Genomic DNA, 24,707 nt, shown 5'->3' on the forward strand with positions numbered 1-24,707 from the left:
AATTCAAACGGACCCAAATGAAAAAGGTGCAGAAACAGAACTTGAAGCTGCAGCATCAAACCGACTGCCTTGTTCCTTACCATCTTCTGCAGGTGCTTCTCCTTGCGGATGTCCACCATGACCAAGCCCTCTTTGACCAGGCCCAGACCCACGTCCTCCTTGGTGTCAGAAAACTGTATTGTGACATGAGGGCAGGTGGCACCCGAGTACTCCACGTTCAACAGGCACTGGCTGTTCTGGATGTCCCGCACCACGCAGTCCACCACATCTGCACGGGCGTCATCCTTGACAAGCAGGTGCAGTAGAAGAGAGGGGAAAGAAGAGCAAACAAAGGGGGGCGGGGGGGGGGGGTTAGGAGGTTATTAGTACAGAGGACACTTCAGATAGATATCTGCAGACAAAAAAAAAAAAAAAAAAAAAACACTTCAAGAGTTTGTAGCCGACTGGAGTCTTGTTCAACTCCTCCCGTCTTCTTTAGTTGGACACCTTTACTGTCCCTAACCTTCCCCAACACAAAAGGCCAGTGTTTGATTGGACACACGGTGTAGAAGGAGGCGTTATAGCTTCAGTTCTTTCCTGACCTCGTGTCCTCTCACAGTAAGGGAGAAAACACGAAAAACAAGCAAGCTGCATCTTCAAAGGCAAGAAGACACTCAAAAAAGAAAAAAATCAGTCCCTGGTCATCATTCATCGCTCCCATCCATCTCTTTGCTTCCTTTCTTCTTGCCCTGGTCTTGTCTCCATGGCAACCCCCTTCAAGCTAGCTGCCCATGGGTATGTTCATGTATGGTGTATGCGCGCGTGAGCATGTGTGGGCACGGAGGCATGTTCACGGCATAAAACTAAGAGGCCTTTTTTTGTCCCCATTCTCCCCCCCGGTCAAGTTGTCACAGGCCCTGTAGGGCAGCTCAGGGCGAGCGAGAGAGTCACAGAGGGGGAGAAGAATGGAAAACTGACAAGAGAGAGTGGGAAATGTCAGAATGAATAGAGGATACATGGGCGCCTTGGTGAGGGCGATACAAAATAATTGAAAGCCTTCCAGCGAGTGTCGCCGTCGTGTCCGCCATATGTTTACAGCCGAGCCGATCAAAGCGTTGAGAGGTGTAACAGGCTGCAAATGAGAAAAAGAAAATGCCCCGCTTAATGATGGATTTGGAATTTTAATCACTGTAGATCACTGGTATGAGATGTCACGCCAAAGTTAAAATGCAAAAAATGAGTCTAAACAGTCTGTAATTTGTACAGCGTCATTCAGCCAGCTTAATGGTGGTTTGATAGACTTTGGTAGATAAATTAAGAGAAATTCACTGGAGCATGTCTTTTGTGTTCTGATATCCTGGTTTGGCATAGAACAACAAAAAAAATAAACAAACAAACAAAAAAAACAATCTAACCACACAACATCACTTGAATTTTGGTAAATACAATATTGGCTGTTCTGGTTTCAGAATTCAAAGATGGAAGGTTTACTTACAAAATAAACCTACGGTTGGGGACAATAAATGATACTAATCAATATTCTGTTCAGTAAAGTGTGCAGTTGATAAAGGGTATATGGACAAACTCCAATTCTGCTCAAATTCAAACTTGTCAAATTAAAATTTGTTGAAGATCCGGTGAGTTCTATTCCTTATCATGGATACATGAAAGTATGACGCAAAGTCAGAGGGAAATTCTTTGTCGCTGTTGTTTTAACTGGTACTATGACGTAACTTGTATATGGAAAAAATACTGCATTACCTTCTATAGGTGTGACAAGCTGCTCCTGTATGCAAAATGAGTTTATGCGATTCACACAGTGAATATGGTGGTTTAAAAACATTTGACTACAGTGCACGTTGACTCCACTTAGTGGTGACAAGAAGCGGTTTACTCGTGTTTTGGGTGTCTTACAATAACATTTATCAATTAGCTTGGTAACTTTTGCTTGCTACTGTAGTGTTTGTGTTATAAATAAATAATGTGCTGAATAAATTCATTTTGTTTCTTGCTGCATGAAGCAGCAGCATCATCTTGCAAAATAAATGTGACTCATAAACCAGTGTGACACTTTTTTGTTTCCTCTTCATGATGCATTTTTGGACAAATCAAATCAAATCAATTTAATTTATATAGCGCCAAATCACAACAAACATTTGCCCCAAGGCGCTTCATATTGCAAGGCAAAAGCCATACAATAATCACAGAAAAACCCCAACGGTCAAAACGACCCCCTATGAGCAAGCACTTGGCGACAGTGGGAAGGAAAAACCCCCTTTTAACAGGAAGAAACCTCCAGCAGAACCAGGCTCAGGGAGGGGCAGTCTTCTGCTGGGACTGGTTGGGGCTGAGGTAGAGAATCAGGAAAAAGACATGCTGTGGAGGGGAGCAGAGATCAATAACTAATGATTAAATGCAGAGTGGTGCATACAGAGCAAAAAGAGGTGAATAAAAAGAAACAGTGCATCATGGGAACCCCCCAGCAGTCTAAGTCTATAGCAGCATAACTAAGGGATGGTTCAGGGTCACCTGATCCAACCCTAACTATAAGCTTTAGCAAAAAGGAAAGTTTTAAGCCTAATCTTAAAAGTAGAGAGGGTGTCTGTCTCCCTGATCTGAATTGGGAGCTGGTTCCACAGGAGAGGAGCCTGAAAGCTGAAGGCTCTGCCTCCCATTCTACTCTTACAAACCCTAGGAACTACAAGTAAGCCTGCAGTCTGAGAGCGAAGCGCTCTATTGGGGTGATATGGTACTACGAGGTCCCTAAGATAAGATGGGACCTGATTATTCAAAACCTTATAAGTAAGAAGAAGAATTTTAAATTCTATTCTAGAATTAACAGGAAGCCAATGAAGAGAAGCCAATATGGGTGAGATATGCTCTCTCCTTCTAGTCCCCGTTAGTACTCTAGCTGCAGCATTTTGAATTAACTGAAGGCTTTTTAGGGAACTTTTAGGACAACCTGATAATAATGAATTACAATAGTCCAGCCTAGAGGAAATAAATGCATGAATTAGTTTTTCAGCATCACTCAGACAAGACCTTTCTAATTTTAAAGATATTGCGTAAATGCAAAAAAGCAGTCCTACATATTTGTTTAATATGCGCTTTGAATGACATATCCTGATCAAAAATGACTCCAAGATTTCTTACAGTATTACTAGAGGTCAGGGTAATGCCATCCAGAGTAAGGATCTGATTAGACACCATGTTTCTAAGATTTGTGGGGCCAAGTACAATAACCAGTTTTATTTGAGTTTAAAAGCAGGAAATTAGAGGTCATCCATGTCTTTATGTCTGTAAGACAATCCTGCAGTTTAGCTAATTGGTGTGTGTCCTCTGGATTCATGGATAGATAAAGCTGGGTATCATCTGCGTAACAATGAAAATTTAAGCAATACCGTCTAATAATACTGCCTAAGGGAAGCATGTATAAAGTGAATAAAATTGGACCTAGCACAGAACCTTGTGGAACGCCATAATTAACTTTAGTCTGTGAAGACGATTCCCCATTTACATGAACAAATTGTAATCTATTAGACAAATATGATTCAAACCACCGCAGCGCAGTGCCTTTAATACCTATGGCATGCTATAATCTCTGTAATAAAATTTTATGATCAACAGTATCAAAAGCAGCACTGAGGTCTAACAGAACAAGCACAGAGATGAGTCCACTGTCCGAGGCCATGAGAAGATCATTTGTAACCTTCACTAATGCTGTTTCTGTACTATGATGAATTCTAAAACCTGACTGAAACTCTTCAAATAGACCATTCCTCTGCAGATGATCAGTTAGCTGTTTTACAACTACCCTTTCAAGAATTTTTGAGAGAAAAGGAAAGTTGGAGATTGGCCTATAATTAGCTAAGATAGCTGGGTCAAGTGATGGCTTTTTAAGTAATGGTTTAATTACTGCCACCTTAAGAGCCTGTGGTACATAGCCAACTAATAAAGATAGATTGATCATATTTAAGATCGAAGCATTAATTAATGGTAGGGCTTCCTTGAGCAGCCTGGTAGGAATGGGGTCTAATAAACATGTTGATGGTTTGGATGAAGTAACTAATGAAAATAACTCAGACAGAACAATCGGAGAGAAAGAGTCTAACCAAATACCGGCATCACTGAAAGCAGCCAAAGATAACGATACGTCTTTGGGATGGTTATGAGTAATTTTTTCTCTAATAGTTAAAATTTTGTTAGCAAAGAAAGTCATGAAGTCATTACTAGTTAAAGTTAATGGAATACTCAGCTCAATAGAGCTCTGACTCTTTGTCAGCCTGGCTACAGTGCTGAAAAGAAACCTGGGGTTGTTCTTATTTTCTTCAATTAGTGATGAGTAGAAAGATGTCCTAGCTTTAAGGAGGGCTTTTTTTTATAGAGCAACAGACTCTTTTTCCAGGCTAAGTGAAGATCTTCTAAATTAGTGAGACGCCATTTCCTCTCCAACTTACGGGTTATCTGCTTTAAGCTACGAGTTTGAGAGTTATACCACGGAGTCAGGCACTTCTGATTTAAAGCTCTCTTTTTCAGAGGAGCTACAGCATCCAAGGTTGTCTTCAATGAGGATGTAAAACTATTAACGAGATACTCTATCTCACTTACAGAGTTTAGGTAGCTACTCTGCACTGTGTTGTTATATGGCATTAGAGAACATAAGAAGGAATCATATCCTTAAACCTAGTTACAGCGCTTTCTGAAAGACTTCTAGTGTAATGAAACTTATTCCCCACTGCTGGGTAGTCCATCAGAGTAAATGTAAATGTTATTAAGAAATGATCAGACAGAAGGGAGTTTTCAGGGAATACTGTTAAGTCTTCTATTTCCATACCATAAGTCAGAACAAGATCTAAGATATGATTAAAGTGGTGGGTGGACTCATTTACATTTTGAGCAAAGCCAATAGAGTCTAATAATAGATTAAATGCAGTGTTGAGGCTGTCATTCTCAGCATCTGTGTGGATGTTAAAATCGCCCACTATAATTATCTTATCTGAGCAAAGCACTAAGTCAGACAAAAGGTCTGAAAATTCACAGAGAAACTCACAGTAACGACCAGGTGGACGATAGATAATAACAAATAAAACTGGTTTTTGGGACTTCCAATTTGGATGGACAAGACTAAGAGTCAAGCTTTCAAATGAATTAAAGCTCTGTCTGGGTTTTTGATTAATTAATAAGCTGGAATGGAAGATTGCTGCTAATCCTCCGCCCCGGCCCGTGCTACGAGCATTCTGACAGTTAGTGTGACTCGGGGGTGTTGACTCATTTAAACTAACATATTCATCCTGCTGTAACCAGGTTTCTGTAAGGCAGAATAAATCAATATGTTGATCAATTATTATATCATTTACCAACAGGGACTTAGAAGAGAGAGACCTAATGTTTAATAGACCACATTTAACTGTTTTAGTCTGTGGTGCAGTTGAAGGTGCTATATTATTTTTTCTTTTTGAATTTTTATGCTTAAATAGATTTTTGCTGGTTATTGGTGGTCTGGGAGCAGGCACCGTATCTACGGGGATGGGGTAATGAGGGGATGGCAGGGGGAGAGAAGCTGCAGAGAGGTGTGTAAGACTACAACTCTGCTTCCTGGTCCCAACCCTGGATAGTCACAGTTTGGAGGATTTAAGAAAATTGGCCAGATTTCTAGAAATGAGAGCTGCTCCATCCAAAGTGGGATGGATGCCGTCTCTCCTAACAAGACCAGATTTTCCCCAGAAGCTTTGCCAATTATCTATGAAGCCCACCTCATTTTTTGGACACCACTCAGACAGCCAGCAATTCAAGGAGAACATGCGGCTAAACATGTCACTCCCGGTCCGATTGGGGAGGGGCCCAGAGAAAACTACAGAGTCCGACATTGTTTTTGCAAAGTTACACACCGATTCAATGTTAATTTTAGTGACCTCCGATTGGCGTAACCGGGTGTCATTACTGCCGACGTGAATTACAATCTTACCAAATTTACGCTTAGCCTTAGCCAGCAGTTTCAAATTTCCTTCAATGTCGCCTGCTCTGGCCCCCGGAAGACAATTGACTATGGTTGCTGGTGTCGCTAACTTCACATTTCTCAAAACAGAGTCGCCAATAACCAGAGTTTGATCCTCGGCGGGTGTGTCGTCGAGTGGGGAAAAACGGTTAGAAATGTGAACGGGTTGGCGGTGTACACGGGGCTTCTGTTTAGGACTACGCTTCCTCCTCACAGTCACCCAGTCGGCCTGCTTTCCCAGCTGCTCGGGATCTGCCAGGGGGTAACTAACGGCGGCTAAGCTACCTTGGTCCGCACCGACTACAGGGGCCTGGCTAGCTGTAGGATTTTCCACGGTGTGGAGCCGAGTCTCCAATTCGCCCAGCCTGGCCTCCAAAGCTACGAATAAGCTACACTTATTACAAGTACCGTTACTGCTAAAGGAGGCCGAGGAATAACTAAACATTTCACACCCAGAGCAGAAAAGTGCGGGAGAGACAGGAGAAGCTGGCATGCTAAACCGGCTAAGAGCTAGTAGCTGCGCTAAGCTAGCGGATTCCTAAAAACACGCAAAGTGAATAATGTGTAAATAATTTAGAGGTGATTCAGCAGAAGGAGTGCTTTAGTTAAGGCACGTGAAGATTACACTGGGAAACAAATCGTAATCTAGATAACTAGATCAATCTAACTGCGCAGATTAAACAGCTAACAGATACAGAAAAACACCGCTGTGCTCCGGAACAGGAAGTGATACAATACCGCAGTGACAGCATATAATGGGACATATAGCTTGGAAAATACGGTAGCTCTTCTGGGTTTTATGACTGGTGGGAGATAATTTAAAACAACATAAAATTATGATTTCTCAAGGAACTTGAGTAAATGAGAGCAGAGTAGCTGGAGTTAAACTCACAGCATCTATGTACAGAATACTGATGATCTATATGAGGACCGTGTGATTAACAAGGGAGCAGAGGCTGCATTCACTTTACCAACTGAAGTGGCCCCAATCAGATTTCTTTTCCTGACTCACCGTCACAGCAGCCACATCGATACAAATCAGCTATGAATCAGATGGAAAACCACAAATTCAAGTGGGCCAACTCTGATAAGAAAAACAAAGATAAATATGTGTGGTCGCAAGAATACTGAGATGAGAGCTGTATCACATGCAGACAAAATCTGATTCAGGTCACTTCAGCCAGGCATGTGAACGCAACAGGACATTTAAATTAATTCATTTTGACTGGACTACAATGGTTCTTTCCTGTTTCCTGTTTGGAAGTGGCTGCAGAACCATGTGACTTTTTAAAAAACCTGCTTTGTTTATCTTTGACGACAAACGAGGTGATTGCTGAGGTTAATTAACTGACGAAGCACATAAAAAAGTAGGTGCAGGCTCAGTTTCTGTAATGATGCACTCCAACTTTTCTCAGAGTGCACATTTCTCACACAAAGCTAAATACCGTGAGTTCACAGTGATCCTGCTTAGAAAACATTTACAGCACATGTGAAACCACAGTGGGAATGCAGCCGAGTGATCCTGACCCACAGGCAGCCAGTTTCCATATGAACTTTGTGCACGGCGCCAGGTGGCAGGCTGTGAAACAAAAGCAACAACCTTTTCCGTCTGCAGCAGTACAACCAGTGCATCGCGCTGTCGTCTGCAGTGACGGCGAGAAAAAACACACAACCAGACGAAAAACCAGATCAAAGACAAAACTCAGACAAAACAAACAACAGACGAAGAGTCAGAAACAGAGGTGTGAGCCGCGTGTCGCCAAATCTTTGTTCGTGTTCGTCTCCGAGGCTGACACAGCGAGACAGCACGCACACACAGGCAAGCGGCGTTCCCACTGAGGAGCTCAGGTTGACATTATTGAAATCATAGCATGAATGCACTACAAAACAGACCATCAGAGCTGTTACTCTTTTTCAGGCAGATGAGGACATAATGGGAATGTTCTGTCCTTTTTGTCTTCTGGCTCAGTTCCACATGTTTAACGCCAAGAAGAGACAAACAGCTGTAACTCACCAAAACGCAGAAACAAACTAACGTCATCCACGTCCTCATGCATTTTAGACAAACGCTTGCACCACAGAGCTGCTGTTACTATAATTCACTTTTATTTTAATGGACGAGTCCCGTATTTACCGCGTGGACAAAAGCTTCCGCTGCCAAAAATAAAAAGCAACACATACAGAGATTCTTTTGTTCCTTGTGCCTTTGTACTACTAAATTGGTATCTATCAATGCTGTCATTTGGGTTTTGTTTGTCTCAATGCTTTGCTCACATTATTGATGAGTGCATTTATTTCTGCTGCATCTTTTCTGCTGACTGCTGTAAGACAGGTTTTTCAAGTTACTAGAAATTTAATCTGTGTTTTTCCTCATTGGTATATTGAGTCCATTTATCTACTCCTTTTTCCATCTGACGCAGAAGTTCAAAGTGTTATACAATGATGCCTCACATTCATCCATTCACGCTGGATGCTGTGGTGCAAGGCAGCTTAACCACACACCCAGATGCAACTTAGTTGGTTCAGGCCACCACCTCCCCATTTTCAGAGAGTCACTCCTCTGATCCCTTCTCAAATATTCTTTGATACTGACTGCTCAACTTTGATCCTGCCAAAGGGGTTATGGTTTCATTGCAGTTCATCTTTCTTGCTTTGATCCTGTTAACAAATCAGGATCAAACGGTAGACTGTGATCTTTGAGACTTATCTCACGACATCACAATCAGCAAACCCTTAGTAGAGGATCAAAGGCAAGATCAAAGAAATCCAATACTTGATCCAAAACAACATCAAAATGTAACTGAAATACATTTTGAAATCAAAACCGTATCTGGGCGCTCCGCACACAATTCTACCTGAAGAGGCAGATATGTTGATCATAACACCCACCCCTCTATATACTGCAATAAAATGATTTATCACAAATATTTCACTCATTTAGTGGTAGGTCCTCTCCACCTTAGGCACAACTCTCATATTGCAAACTCTCAAATTGTCATGTACCGATTAAAAAACAAAAATACTGCATGCATGTGTAAAATAATTAATGAATAAAAAAAAAAATCCCCATGCAAAACAACGGTTATTGTGGGTCACCTGGTACATTTATCGAACTCTGAGAAAAACAGATGCACACAGATGACATCACGAGTAAGATGCAGAAGCCACGAGAAACACTTTTTTTTTTTTTTTTTTTGCTTTTTATCATATCTTGGGGTCATGAATCTAATTGAATTTAGGGTGAGATTTTAACCAACCTTCATAAAAAATAAATACATTTTTTTAAAGGGGGGGGGGCATCGATACAATAATAATTTAGATGCTTAGATCAGCTCTGTGGCCCTGAGTGAGGTGGACCTCCATTGTTTCCTGGTCTGCTGCGCTCCACATGCGAGTCAGATCACCTGTTGATCTCTTTTCTTATAGCTGTAACTCACTTTTAAGTCATTCTCACATGAAACCATGACTTGGAGAAAATGGTCTAAAAGGTGATTCAGTCGTGTGAACCAGCGGACTTTGCGCTGCACGCGTGTATAGATCTATGTAAAACTCTGAGTCATGAAGCTTTTCATCTGGGCTTTAACTTTCATCAATCAGATCTGAAAATGAAAATAGCCTTGATTAAACAGTGATTAAAGTGGCCATATAGTGCAAAAACAGTTTTTACTTTATATTACATTTTCATATGCTTGTTAAATGTGAAGCATCTCCAAAATCTCACAACCTTTGAGTCTCACAGCTTGTTTGAGACCTCTGTGGCATCCTGGCTACATGGAACAAACAGCCTTCAAACAAACATACGGATGTAAGACTGTGGATGTTGTGGCACGCGGACACATGCTAAATGCAGACATGTTTCTATCTGCACAAACTATTCAAAATTCTACCAGTGAGCCGACCTGCCACGCTCACGAGGACAAACACGCTGCCGATGTCACTGGGGTTAACTAAACACACTCGGTGTAAACAAAAAGATCAGGGCAGATGCCAGTTGGTGTTGATTTCTACCGCCGACGCTGTTAGCGAATGAGCAGAAAGACTTGTTAAAAGTTTCTATTCATCTGTTTAATACATCTTTTCGGAGTTGTTACAAAAATCTAGTGCACAGCACCAACGCTATATCTCCCTTTTAGCATGTTGATATCCCGGAGTCGTTGCAATAAAAATAAATCATCAGATTTGCCGTTACTCTGCCTCATTTCTGCCCGATGCATTATTTATGATGATAATTTCCGCTAACAGTAAATGGAATAAAAACTCTCTCCTTGCTGACACATAAGTCAAACACTGTTAATGTGCTGCCAGAAACTTTCTAAACCAGAAAATGACAATGTCTGAAAGCAGGATCTGCCGTGCGCGTCCGCACATGCATGCACTTACGTCCTGTGGGACCTGGATGAAGGCGAAGGTATACTCGGTGGCCTGTGCTGGCAGAGTCCTGGTGCTGAAGGCAGGGGGTATGGCAGCCAGGCGGGTGGTCGACACGACTTCTCTCTGAGGGAGAGATCAAAGCCAAACAGAAATAAGAACACGGCTGTCTTTTCCAGATCACCGATGACTAATTATGGGTGAAGTCGTATTTAATCTTAAGAAATCTGAGTTTAAAATCACATTTTTTTATTGTTCTGTAAGATTATCAAAAGCTTGTGTGTGACAAAAACTCCTCCGGCTCAAACATAACAGACATGCACACGTGTGTGTGTGCGCGCGCTGTGGGACTCATCTTCTACCCTGTGCAGCGTTCTTAGTTTCTGTTGATTCAATCTCGCTTCCTGATGTCACGGTAACAGTGGAGGAAGGACAGATGCCGTTTTGCTGCTGGAGGGCTGCGTGCTCGCAGATATCACCTCATCGATAATATCACAGCTGTTTCTACGGCGGCACTGACGGCCTTTTCGCCCGTCCCCATCTGCTCGTCAACAGTAACCGAGGAGCTGAGAGCAAAGATGATGGGATGACGGCAGACGTCGCGGCGACAGTCACCAGACAGATTAAAAAACAAAACAGCAAACCAGCAACTCCAAACTGCAGACGGATTGTGTTACCAAATAAAAATAAAGGTTATTTTCAGGAAAATAACACACATTTTAAAGGGGTGTTAATGTTTTATATCTAGTTTTATCGACTTTGTATGGTTACATGTGGTAGAACATCCTCAAAGTCTCACACCTTTTCACCTGTTCATGTAGAATCTCCCCTGATTTAAGTTAAATTTAGCCCTAAATTGGCTCCTTTTATACTTCAGTGATGTGCTGAGTACATCCTTGCTGTCACTTGTAGTTTCCACTCACACTGTCTAAGGAGAAGAAGTGCAAGAAGAAGTAAATTCTGTAGACTCGACTCTGAGGTCCGCAGGTGCTTCTCTGTGATGTGAGAGTCAACAACTCACCCTGGATGAGTTGCCGCTCCATCACAGATTACTTCTCCAGCTAAGGCTGACACCCATTTACAACTGGATGGACTGTACAATTTAAAACGTCGCAATATTCTGCCGCACCTTACATGCACGTACACACAACAAAACTGAACTGAAAACCACCATTAAATGAAACAAAAGCAAAACCTATGGACAAATACAAAACTTCACTTTACTGCTTCACCTCAGGGAGCCTTGGTGGTCTCTGTCTGATGATGCACTCTAATCCCTGAATTTGCCAGCTAATCTCTCACTTAAATCTGCTTTCTAAAATATTGAGCGGCGTGCACATACTCCAGCTCTTAGAGGGGATGCCAGATGACACTCTGATTGGTGTTACCTACACCGTACACCCATGTTGTGCTCAGTTTAGGCGCTGTGTAAAGAGCAACAATATGTTGGGGACACCCCAAAGGGACTTGCACTTTGCAACAGAGACCAGTGCTTCCCAATCCTGGTCCTCAGGGACCCTAAACCTACACAATTTCTATTACATGAATGAGCTAATCAGCTTTCGGCAGAGCAGGAACAGATGAAAAAAGTACCGGTTAGCGAGTACATGAAGATTGGGGTCAATGTTTTACTCTTTGGTCCTCTGAGATCCAAAAGAAGTGGACACAACAGTATTTGCCTTTTGAGAGGAACATTTGTGTCTCAGATGAATTAAGTCAGATGAGACGTGTTCAATACATTTTGTGATATTAAACACAGCAAGGTGATAAAAGAATACGTTATGACATGTGTGAACACTAAAAGTCCGCTGTGAAGGGTATGTAAAGAGAACGCACGCCTGTGTTAGGCAAATTCAGTCATTAGAGGTGAGAAGCAACTTTAATAACCCCATATCTGAGGTTAATGTGTTCACTGGACTGTAGCGTCTAGACGGAGGAACACCTACAACAGTTAAGATTTATAGAAGCCGTATTCCTTTATGACAGCTCTGTAAATGTGGCTTTTAGAAATTAAAGACAAATGCTATCTGCTGTGTTTGCTAATGACGGGATAATTCACGCCGGTGACCTGCACCTGACACCAGAAGCGTAACAGCTGATGACTCGACATGACCCAACGCCAAACTATGGCGAGGCGAAGTGGGACGTAGCTCGATTTTTAAGGCAGATCGACCTCAGAGAATCACATTTCTAGCAAAACGCCAAGATGATGGTGTTGTTGTTGCACACAGACAAAAACAATCAAACGTGCGCTTAAACAGCCGCAGTGCTTTTGTGTTATCTCAGCATAATAATGCCGATGTGGGAGATCTGCTTTTGTCATTAGGAAAAGGAAAAAAAAAAAAAAAACTATGTTCAGTTGTCCTCGGCTTCAGTCACAAATTATAAATGTGAAAACAAACAAGTCTGCATCACATTTGTAGCAAACCTCCAACTGAAAGACACATAAAAGCGCACAAAGGCTGCTTTGAAGACGGAAATAAGCAAACAACTCATGTCTGGGTGCAACAAACAGGAGGGAGAGAGAGAGAGAGAGAGAGAGAGAGAGAGAGAGAGAGAGAGAGAGAGAGGAATTCCCTCTGGCTGTGGATTTGTCCACGTTTTAAACTGCAAATGCTTCTATGTGCCGCAAACAGTCACGCTCCAGTTTTTAATGACGACCACGCAAACACACACACACACAGTCACTGACAAATGTTACTCACGTTGCCGTAATCGATGTAGAATACATGAACCTTTGCCGGCGACTCGACCTTCTCCACTCTGGCTCTGTACCTGCAGCAGCGAGGAGGCGGGGTTTAGAGATGAAGACAGAGGGCACAAGAGGAGATGAGTAAATGATTGTGTGTTTATTTCCCCGGAGAGGCCGTGTTTGAGGATCTGTGCTGTGGCGGGATGAGGCACTAAACGGTGGGAAAGAGCCATCAGCAGAGACGATGGATGTGAAAACCGCACACAGGACTCCTCACAATATAAAACACACTTAAACGCTGTGTTTGATTTGTGGAAAAACCCTCAATGTGCTCATCAGTGGAGCAGCATCTGAACTCATGTTCATAAAAACAGCCATTGTCACATAGGAAGATGTAAACGTGACCTTCGACCTTTAAGATTCTAACCGGATGTAGCCAACACGATGGATCAAAATCACATTAGTCGTTCTTCAGATTTCTCTTAAACACTCATGCAAACTGAGTAGGGTTGGGTATCGAGAACCTGTTCTTTTCGAGCATCGTTTTGAAATGTGCATAACGATTCACTTATTGGTCCTTCAGAGCAGCTGTTGTTTTTGAGGGTGTTTGTCAGGAAAATAATCATTCCTCTACATCGATTACAGACCCTGCAGCGGGTCTGTAATCAACCATTTCTGCAGCGCGACTCCAATTTGAAGTGTGGATTGAAGCAATGCTTCGATTCACTAGCTTGTTGGTTCTTTGATTCGCTGCTCTTCAGAAAGGGCAAGTCCGCTTCTTAATAACTTGACAATAACTACAAATTTTGTTTATTTCTATTTATGTCCAGAAGTCAAGGATCCACCATGTAGAGTTTATTATGTCCAAAGTTTAAGGATCCAGTGACCAATTTCATATTTATTTACTTTAAGTCTCAATAAAATGTTGTTCAATTTCAATTTAATCAGCTTATAAAGCGCCAAATCACAACAAAAGCTGTCTCAAGGCGCCTCACATAGAATAGTTCAACATAAAAAAAAAAAAAAAAAATTAAAATTAAAAAATTCAAATACATGATTAAAAACACAAGTACAAGTAAAAGAATAAACCAGATAAAAATAAAAACTATTCATAAGAAAGAGACTAAAAATAGGTTTTATGTCTTGACTTATAAATGTCCACGGACTCCAACTGCCTCACGGGCGCAGGAAGACCGTTCCACAGAGCGGGTGCACGATAAGAAAAAGCTCTTTGACTCGCCGACATAGAAAACCTGTAAAGCCTAGTTTTAGTACACAAAAAATTCAAAAGGGAATCGGATCGATAAGCGGAATTGATAATGGTATCGATAGACAAAAACTTATTGATACCCATCCCTAAAACTGAGACAGTGATCAGAAGAGCACCCACCTCTGGCAGCATTGAGACAAAGATCCTTAAAAACATATTTTATATATATACGAGGGCTGTCAATAAAGTAACGGTCCTTTTTATTTTTTTCAAAAACTATATGGATTTCATTCATATGTTTTTACGTCAGACATGCTTGCACCCTCGTGCGCATGCGTGAGTTTTTCCACGCCTGTCGGTGACGTCATTTGCCTGTGAGCACTCCTTGTGGGAGGAGTCATCCAGCCCCTCGTCGGAATTCCTTTGTCTGAGAAGTTGCTGAGAGACTGGCGCGTTGTTTGATCAAAAATTTTTCTAAACCTGTGAGACACATCGAAGTGGACACGGTTCGAAAAATTAAGCTGGTTTTCAGTGAAAATTTTAACGGCTGATGAGAGATTTTGAGGTGATTCTGTCGCTTTAAGGACTTTTTACGGTGCGAGACGTCGCGCAGCGCTCTCAGGCGGCGTCATCAGCCTGTTCAAGCTGAAAACCTCCACATTTCAGGCTCTATTGAACCAGGACGTCGTGAGAGAACAGAGAAGTTTCAGAAGAAGTCGGTTTCAGCATTTTATCCGGATATTCCACTGTTAAAGGAGATTTTTTTAATGAAAGACGTGCGGACGGATCCGCGCGTCGGGACGCAGCCGACGCGGTGCGGCGGCACAGGAAAAACACCTCCGTGTTGATAACCATTTGTAAAATCCAGGCGGCTTTTGATGGCTTTCAGTGGAGTGAGTATATGAGAAATTGTTTAACAGGCAGGACATGTTCCGACTTGTCCTTAAGGCTTTCAACAGAGGTGTTTTTCCTGTGGTGGAGCGTCGCAGCGGCTGCGTCCCGACGCGCGGACCCGTCCGCACGTCTTTCATTAAAAAAATGTCCTTTAACAGTGGAATATCCGGATAAAATGCTGAAACCGACTTCTTCTGAAACTTCTCTGTTCTCTCACGACGTCCTGGATCAATAGAACCTGAAATGTGGAGGTTTTCAGCTTGAACAGGCTGATGACGCCGCCTGAGAGCGCTGCGCGACGTCTCGCACCGTGAAAAGTCCTTAAAGCGACAGTCTCACCTCAAAATCTCTCATCAGCCGTTAAAATTTTCACTGAAAACCAGCTTAATTTTTGAACCGTGTCCACTTCGATGTGTCTCAGGTTTAGAAAAAATTTTGATCAAACAACGCGCCAGTCTCTCAGCAACTTCTCAGACAAAGGAATTCCGACGAGGGGCTGGATGACTCCTCCCACAAGGAGTGCTCACAGGCGAATGACGTCACCGACAGGCGTGGAAAAACTCACGCATGCGCACGAGGGTTCAAGCATGTCTGACGTAAAAACATATGAATGAAATCCATATAGTTTTTGAAAAAAATAAAAAGGACCGTTACTTTATTGACAGCCCTCGTACACATATATATGTGTTGCCGTGCAACAGACTGGCGTCCTGTCCCGTGTGTACTCCCCCTCTCGCCCTATGACCGCTAGGACAGGCTTGGACTGGCGTTACAGAAAATGAATGAATTAATTTATATTTATATAAATATATATATATACTTCAAGTTTGTCATGGGAGCTTAACTGGGACAAACAACGTTTTATCTCCGCGTTCAGCTGCCAGCGTGGAAAAATCCAGCACATAGAACCCTTAAATTTGGGACAAAGTGAACTTTGTGAGACAATTTCACAATTCTGATTGTTTTTAAGATCTGTGAACATGAGTTCATGTGAATTATTTTGTTTTGCCCCCAATGACTCAGATAAACAACTGAAAACAAGACAGCGAGCCAAATAATTAGGCCCACGCGGACAAAAAGTGGAAAGAAAGAGAGCGAGACAAAGTGTCGTGAGTGTGAGTGAGTGACGAACAGACGTTTTTCCTTTTATTCACTGCGACTCTGTATGTGGTGCTCTAACAGGCCCTGAAAGGCGACGGATTTCTAATTAGCCACTAATGAAACAAGGTGACATTCCTCATGCAGCATGGAGGGGAAAAAAGATATATGGAGAGAAACACTGTGAGCATAATTAGCTCTGTGAATAATATAGGAGTGCATTGGAAATGATTAAAACAAAGACACCTGCAACATTATTGTTTTGCCGTTATAGAAAGACAAACGTCGCCACAATCGAGCATTTCCAACAGATGGCCTGTTCTCACGGAGACGTGTGTCAGGCCCGAGGTCAAGACAAGGAATTAAGATTTGCCCCAAAAATCTAGAGAGTAGGAAAGAAGGTCAGAGAAAGAGCACAGCATCTGTTCAAACATTTATTATTTTTTAAAAATCCATTTCTATGCACCCCCCCGCCACATTTCTGACAAAGCAGCACGGACGCACACACACACGGTCTAACTCTGTGACTTCTAAGTGCCCCTGTGACCATTTGCAAACTTCTGTGTGTGGAGCTGCAGGTAGCACTGAGTTAATTACATCAGGTGAGTATTTGCACCAAAGACAGAAATAAACCAGGGGGTAAAATACTAATTTTGGCATTTTCATAAAACACATATATATCACACTTAACCCCCTCCCCAAAGAGAAAAGTCCACCAAAAAAAAGAGAAAAGTCCATCTTCTCCTTTTGCCTACTCTGCCTTTCAGAAAACGTGGGCTCACACATGCTGATAGGAGAGTTTACTGAGATGATGTTATCTGGGGAACCACCACATCCTCCAGGTGTGACACTCCCCCAGTTATGCGTTTGTTCTGCCTACTGAGTGCACCTTGTGAGTGCCTGTGTTAAGCCAGGTTGTGGCCTGCCTTTTCATAGTGGTCATCCCAAGCCACATCCATGGGTGGGTGCGATCAGACACAGGCAGTGGTATTTGTTGTAGAAAATGTTAAAATCGAGGCTTGAAGTGGATTTTTAGCAGGAAAATTCAAAGACATATTTTGGGGGCCTCTTGTTCCAAAGGTGTATAATATGTGAGCTTTAACTATTGTACATGCTGAGTAATATTTGTCTGAATTCCCTTATAATGGCTTATATGGTGTACCCCAGGGTTGTGCTTTGGGCCCGCTGACATTCACTTCATCACTTTGGGTCAACTTCTACATTATTATGGGATCACCTTTCACTGTTGTGCTGATGACAGAGCACAATACTGATGGGCATGGGAACAGTGAAAGGATCCCCCATATGGTGGAACTTGAGGCTTTCTCATTTGTGGTGAAACCTGGAGGTTATCTCATTTCTTACTTTTGAACTCAGATGACTGAGATGGTGATCACTGACCAAGCTCAACACAAATACAATAACAGTAAATTTGCAGAGTAAAATCAGTGATTTGGCCCATTTGACACTGTAGAATTACTGTACACCATCACTGTCTGTCTCTGGATTTATAAAATTTGTCAGAGCCAAACAGAAAGATCAAAGAGCATCCACACTCCTCAAGGAGGTTTAATATTGGGATAGTATCAAAATGTATGCCTACCAGTCACCATCAGCGAACTTGGCTATGCAGTAGTCCCCTCGGCGTGCAGAGTACGAGCCCTCCACGGGCGGTTGGGCGGCGATCTCTGCCCTCATGGTTTCCATCAGACTTTCCAACTGGCCTCCTGAGAAACACACAGACAGGAAGACAAAACAATTTAATATAAAATTAAGAGTTGCTGGGTTATTTAATAACCCAAAGTACGCAAAGAAGAAAGCTAGCAACTTCAGTGTGCGCAACTGGTTAGACTGGTTGGGAATAAGACTGCGGGTCCGAAGGTTAGAGTTATATTCCTAAACAGACACCAGACTGGGCCTCGAACTCAGAGTGTGTGTTGTGTTGAAATACTCCACTCCTGTTTTTAAAAAAGTACAACCACCATCGGCTCATGATTTGTACAAACGCGCACACACAAAAAAATACAATTTTAACACAGTAGAGGGGACGGCTCCTGACTGAAACTCAAAAGGATAATTTTTATCTTCAAATAAGAAGGTTCTGACAGCGGAGGAAGGTGACGATATTAAAAAATCTCTGGACTTTCTATCAGAGGAGATTTCTGTTGTGAAGCAGCAACAGAAATCAATCATGGATCTGGTGGAGGAGGTGAAGGCATTACGGCTCCAGAACGCTGAGAAAGGCCGGCGTCTGGTGCAGCTGGAAAATAGAGTGGCTGAATTGGAGCAGTACACCAGAATCAACGACGTCATCATCACAGGTCTTCACATCAAACCACGGTCCTATGCACGGGCGGTAACAGATGAGAGCGGAGGGGAGCCCAGTGAACAGGAGGTCAGCTCTGTGGAAAAACAGGTTGCTGATTTCCTCCTATCTAAAGGTATAGAAATGGATTTAAACAACATTGAAGCGTGCCACCCTCTGCCCCGGAGAAATGACGGTGATAAACGAACCGTCATCATGAGATTCATCAACAGAAAACACAAAACAGCACTGTTAAAACAAGGAAGAAAACTGAAAGGGACAAACGTATTCATCAATGAACATCTCACCAAACGGAATGCCGACATCGCCAGGAAAGCACGCTTCTTAAAGAAACAGGGAAAAATCCAGCACACATGGACTTCAAACTGTAAAATATTCATCAAACTGAACGGATCACCAGAACAAGCAAAAGTCATGGCAATAAGGAACATCAAGGAGCTGGACAAATATGAACAATAGGTATGAGGACTCAAACCCATCACAGCACCATGATGCAGACTGGAGCAACCCACTCATCCATATCATCTACACCCGGAGACAAGAGAGACATAATGACTAAGGATAATGATCCGTTTATTTCTGCCCAGGAGCTCTGTCTAGATACATTTAATTATAATAACTCTGCTAACCACCCCTTCGAATCTGAAAATGATCCTGATACCTTTTTCAGTGAGAATATTGTGAGACAGTGCAAATATTTTACAGAAGAACAATTCAAAAATTATAAAATCAATGATGAAGATTTTTCAATTATACATTTCAACAGCAGAAGTCTTTCTCGTAATCTGTCCACTATTAATGATTGTTTGAAAACATCCAAAAAACGTTTTTCAGTTATTGCAATTTCAGAAACATGGTTAAATGAGGATAATAAAGATCTGGTATATCTTGATGGTTATGAATTGTTCCTGGTTAATAGGCAGACGAGAAGGGGCTGAGGCGTTGCATTGTTTGTAAGGTCAGATTATAACTGTAAACTCATTAACAACATGTCATTTACAGTGGACAACATCACGGAATGTGTTACCATAGAAATTACATCTATAAACTCCAAAAACATAGTTGTTAGTTGCATTTACAGAGCTCCTGGGACAAATATTGACACCTTTGAAGACATTATCTTAGGAATGTACAACAAAATCAACAGAAATAAGCATTTATTTGTCTGTGGAGATTTCAATATAGATTTTTTAAACCCTCACAATCATCCACAAATTACCTCATTTATAAACACCTTGTACTGTTTAGGACTGTTTCCAACCGTCATTCATCCTAGCAGAATAACTATGGATACAACAACTCTCACTGACAATATTTTAACTAACGTTATATCCGGTAATCTTAGTGGGGGACTACTGGTCAGTGATATCAGTGATCACTTGCCAGTTTTCTCAGTCTTTGCATTGGAGGGTTGTTGTATGTATCGAAGCAATATCAAATTCATGAGTAGAAAAGTAACACCTGAAACAATTGATAATTTAAGGGAGGATTTATCAAGTCAGAATTGGTCAGATGTTTTTGTTGATGATGTTGACAGGTCATATGATGCTTTCATTTCCATTTTTTCCAGTTTGTATAATAAACACTGTCCATTTGTTGACAAAATATATAGAAGTCAATATAGCAACAAACCATGGATAACTAAGGGACTTCAGAGGGCATGTAAAAAGAAAAACGTACTATATAAACAATTCATAAAACTACGAACTAAGGAAGCTGAAAGTAAGTATAAAACATATAAGAATAAGTTAATCAATATCATGAGACTCAGTAAAAAAACATAATGAGTTACTTGTCAAAAATAGAAATAACATCAAAAACACATGAAACATATTAAATGAAATAGTAAAAAAGAATAGAGTAACTAGAGATTATCCTTCATTTTTTCAGAGTAACAACTACATCACGATTGATAACGACGAGTCTATTGCTGAACACTTTAATGAATACTTCATTAATGTGGGTAAAAATTTTGCCAGTAAAATTGACTCATCAACTAATAACTTCTGGGTAAATAATTCAACGTTTAACAAATCTGTTTCAATGTTCATTGGTGGTACTCATGAAAGGGAAATACTTGATCTGGTTCATGGTTCAAAAAGTAAGAAATCGACTGATTTTAATAATTTGGATATGGATTTATTAAAAAAAGTTATTGATTGTATAGTAAAACCGTTCAATTATATTTGCAATACTGGTAAATTTCCTTCTCAAATGAAAATAGCCAAAGTAATTCCTCTGTTTAAAACTGGTGACAAACACACATTTTCTAATTATAGACCTATATCACTCCTGCCACAATTTTCCAAAATTTTGGAAAAAAATATTTGCTAAAAGATTAAATGATTATTTACTGAAGCATAACATAATTTGTGAAGAACAATATGGATTCAGAAGGTCTCGAACTACATCACATGCTTTGATGGACTTTGTGGAAAGTATAGCAACTGCAATTGACAATAAACAATACACAATAGGTGTTTTTTTTTTATTTACAGAAAGCATTTGACACAATTAACCATGGAATACTATTAAGTAAACTGCAGAAATATGGAATCAGAGGTCTGGCATATGAATGGATAGCTAGTTATTTACAAGGCAGATTTCAGTATGTTCAATTCAATAATACAAATTCTGAACTCAGGGATGTCACGTGGGGTGCCGCAGGGCTCAGTGCTGGGTCCTTTGTTGTTTATAATCTATATAAATGATATAAGTTGGGTGTCGAGTTCACTGAGGTGTCCTTTTTGCGGATGATACAACTGTGTTCTGTAGCGGTGAAAATCTTGAACAGCTTCTGGACATAGTGGAGAAAGAACTGGAAAAATTTAAGGTTTGGTTTGACGCTAATAAGTTGTCACTCAACCTTGGGAAAACTAAATGTATTATATTTGGAAATAAACAGGCACCCAAATGTAAAAATTTAACTATAAACAATAAGGAAATTGAGTTAGTAACAGAGAATAAATTTTTAGGTGTTATAATTGATAATAAACTTAGCTGGAAACCACATATAAATTATGTGAAATCAAAATTGTCAAAAACTATAGCCATTTTGTATAAAGCCAAAGACCTACTGCCGCAAGAAGGGTTACTTACTTTATATCATTCTCTGATGGTACCATATATGACATATTGTGTTGAGTCATGGGGAAACACTTACAAATCAAATACCAATCCAATATTCCTTTTGCAAAAACGAGCCATACGAATCATCTGCAATAAACAATATCGTGAACCAACTCATTCTCTATTTGTGTCTTTAAATTTATTAAAATTCATTGATTTGGTCGATTACATTACAATTCAAACTTTATTTCGAGCGAAAAACCAAGCCTTACCGAGACATGTCCAGAGTCTGTTCCGATTGAAGGAATCCAGATATAGTTTAAGAGGTTGTGCAGTTTTTATGAAACCACCAGTAAGAACAAATGTAAAGGGTTTTTGTGTGTCTGTGGTTGGGGTGAGGAAATGGAACAAATGTTCAACAGAGGTTAGAATGAGTAGTACCTTAGTGAGATTTAAGAAACTACTCAAAAAGAACATTATGTCTAAGTATCATAAAGAAGCAAATATAATTTGATTTATATGGAATGTTCAATTTATAAGTGGGACTTATTGTATATTTGAATGTGTGGGTATGTATATGCGTATGTAGATATATAGATATGGGTAGGTGTATATGTATATAAGTGACTGTGTATATGTATGTATGTATGTATTTATGTTTGTAAAGTATATACGTATGTATATAGGTAGATATGGCACAGCCCAAGCAGAGGGTTACCCCCAAGAGCCTGGTCTGCTTGAGGTTTCTTCCTTATAGGGAGTTTTTCCTCACCACAGTTGCCTAGTGCTTGCTCTGGGGGTTGGTAAGGTTAGTCCTTACTGGCATAAAGTGCCTTGATTCGACTTTCTTGTGATCTGGTACTATATAAATAAAATTATAAGTGAATAGTATATTGATGTGTATGTCTGTGTGTAGACATGTAGTAGTGAATTTATATTTATGTAAATATGACTGATTAGAATTGTTGGACTTGTACTAGCAGGGGTGGGCGCTAATAAGCTTTGCTTCAGCCCACACCCTTTCGGACTCACTAGTTTTGTCTGTGTTTGTTTGTGGAATTGTTCATTTTTTTCTATTTGAATATTTTGTGTGCTGAATACAACTTTGTCAAACTTGTCAAAGAAGAAAGGACTGTTAGATTGGTTAATAGTGGAGCACAATTGGTATCAGCTTGTAATCCTCATTAACCCCCACTGCCCATTAGAGACTCAGACCAAAAATGCATAGAGGAGCTCCCGTGCCGTTAGCCCATTAGCACCATGCAACTGATGCTGGTTGGACCCTGTTGGAAAAATACAGCTTAGACTAACGTGAGCCAGTTCTCCCCGAGGGCCTTTATGGCCAATCAGGCCATTATTTCACGCACAGCAGACCTATTATGGTGGATTTCAAGGTGGGGACGTGGCTGTTGATATGGCGGGAGTTGGAGAAATCACGCCGTGGCTTCATTGACGGCGGTAAGAGGCAGCCTGATCTGCACTCATCAGCTGGAATTGAGTAGCTGATTGTGTGTGAAACAGAGTGTGCGCTTCTCCAACAGTGACACTTTCCCATGTTTGTGTAATATGTATATTTGTTTGTGCACGATGGAGTATGTTTATGCACACGTGTGTATGTGTAAGTGCTCCTAAGGAGTTGTGTGTGTGTGTGTGTGTGAGTGAATGGTGAAAAGAGTGCGGAAGCAATTACAGCAGCTAGTTCAGCTAAGTGGCCCGTATGAAATTCCATGGCAATATTGTTAGAACCCATTTCCACAGATTTAACACCTGCAGGGGAATTGTGGGTAAGTACATCGGGGTTATGATTAAGGTGCACATACAACCACACACAGTCATTAAATTGTTAAGCTTTACAGCAAAAACTACATATGGTATTTTGTCTTTACTCTTAACACCGTGTATCTCTATGCAACGTTACCCGCGTGCAAAATCATTGGAAGAGTTCCTGCATATTACATATTGTATGTTGGATATGTGAGTAAAAACATACACAACAAAAGTTAGTAACAGTTGTAATTTGCGTTGATGACAGTCCTGTAAACTTTGGCGATCTTCGTGTCACCAAAAGTCAGACTCCTGTAGGATTTAATATTAGCACTGATGAAGAGAACGCACGTAGAGAAACACAAACGGGAACTCTTCTGACGACTCTGCGCGCGTGCACTGTAGTGCCGCTCCACATTGCATTATGGGTTACAATAAAACACAGAATGCCCCAAAAGAATTTGAATGAGGCTGAAACTGGCCACATCCGCGGCCGACTCGTTTTATGAGCTCCACTGTCTGCATAAGGTGCATGAAAGTCAAACAAAAAGCCAGCGTCTCTTTCTTTATGATGTCATAAACACCACGAGGCCACTTTTCCTGTGACTGCTACATTCAAATCCATTCCAGCAATCAAACAGCTGCTCAGTGGATGTGATAAAACAGAGATAAAACACTTTAAAGTATTTACTGCACATAAAAACTGATACAAATATGTGAAACAAGGTTTAAATCATAGTAATAAAAAACAGTGGGATCATTCGAGAAGTGCGAGGTCTGACTGATCAGTTTTACATGAACATATTTTCCTGCTTTCACCAGATTTCGCTCACTAACCCAGTTCTTCCTCATGTGCGTGTAGTAAAAGTATGAAGGCCTGCTTACTGTGCATATTACTATCAAACAGCTTGGAGGCAGCCTGTGCAGCAGACCCGCCCCTAAATATGCACCTTTCTCTCCTCAAAATTGTCACCAACAGGAAATATGCTCGTATTTGCATATGGAGAACAAGAACGTATATATTTTTTAACGGGGCTATGAAACAGCTGCCACGCAACAACTAACAGGAAAACATCTTTAAAGGAAGGAGTGTGTGAAGGGAAAAGCTGCAAGCTCGCTTTGACAGTGACGGGGTCAGGGAGAGGGTGGGGCCTCAAAAAACCTCACCCGCCATCTTGACTGTTGATGAATGCGGCGAGGGGAGCGGGAGCATAAACACACACGAACAGAGGCTTCCCTCAGCGTTTTTATGGAGAAAACAGATTTTGGAAAAACATGTCAGATGAATTGCTTCGCTCGCTTCATGTGCACA

At 41.1% G+C, this 24,707-nt stretch overlaps 1 protein-coding gene across 1 annotated transcript in view; it reads right to left on the reverse strand.

Annotated features, from left to right (window-relative positions):
• snd1 (staphylococcal nuclease and tudor domain containing 1) overlaps positions 1-24,707 on the reverse strand; it is a 311,160-nt gene that overhangs the window by 18,392 nt on the left and 268,061 nt on the right. The window contains exons 19-22 of the mRNA XM_034162933.1: positions 17,840-17,963; positions 13,048-13,117; positions 10,355-10,468; positions 81-284 (exon numbers count right to left, since the gene is read on the reverse strand). Coding sequence (XP_034018824.1) covers positions 81-284; positions 10,355-10,468; positions 13,048-13,117; positions 17,840-17,963 — 512 coding nt within the window. The remainder of the gene's footprint in view (positions 1-80; positions 285-10,354; positions 10,469-13,047; positions 13,118-17,839; positions 17,964-24,707) is intronic.

Source organism: Thalassophryne amazonica, chromosome 22 (assembly GCF_902500255.1).
Source record: "Thalassophryne amazonica chromosome 22, fThaAma1.1, whole genome shotgun sequence".
In the NCBI taxonomy this organism is placed as follows: domain Eukaryota; kingdom Metazoa; phylum Chordata; class Actinopteri; order Batrachoidiformes; family Batrachoididae; genus Thalassophryne; species Thalassophryne amazonica.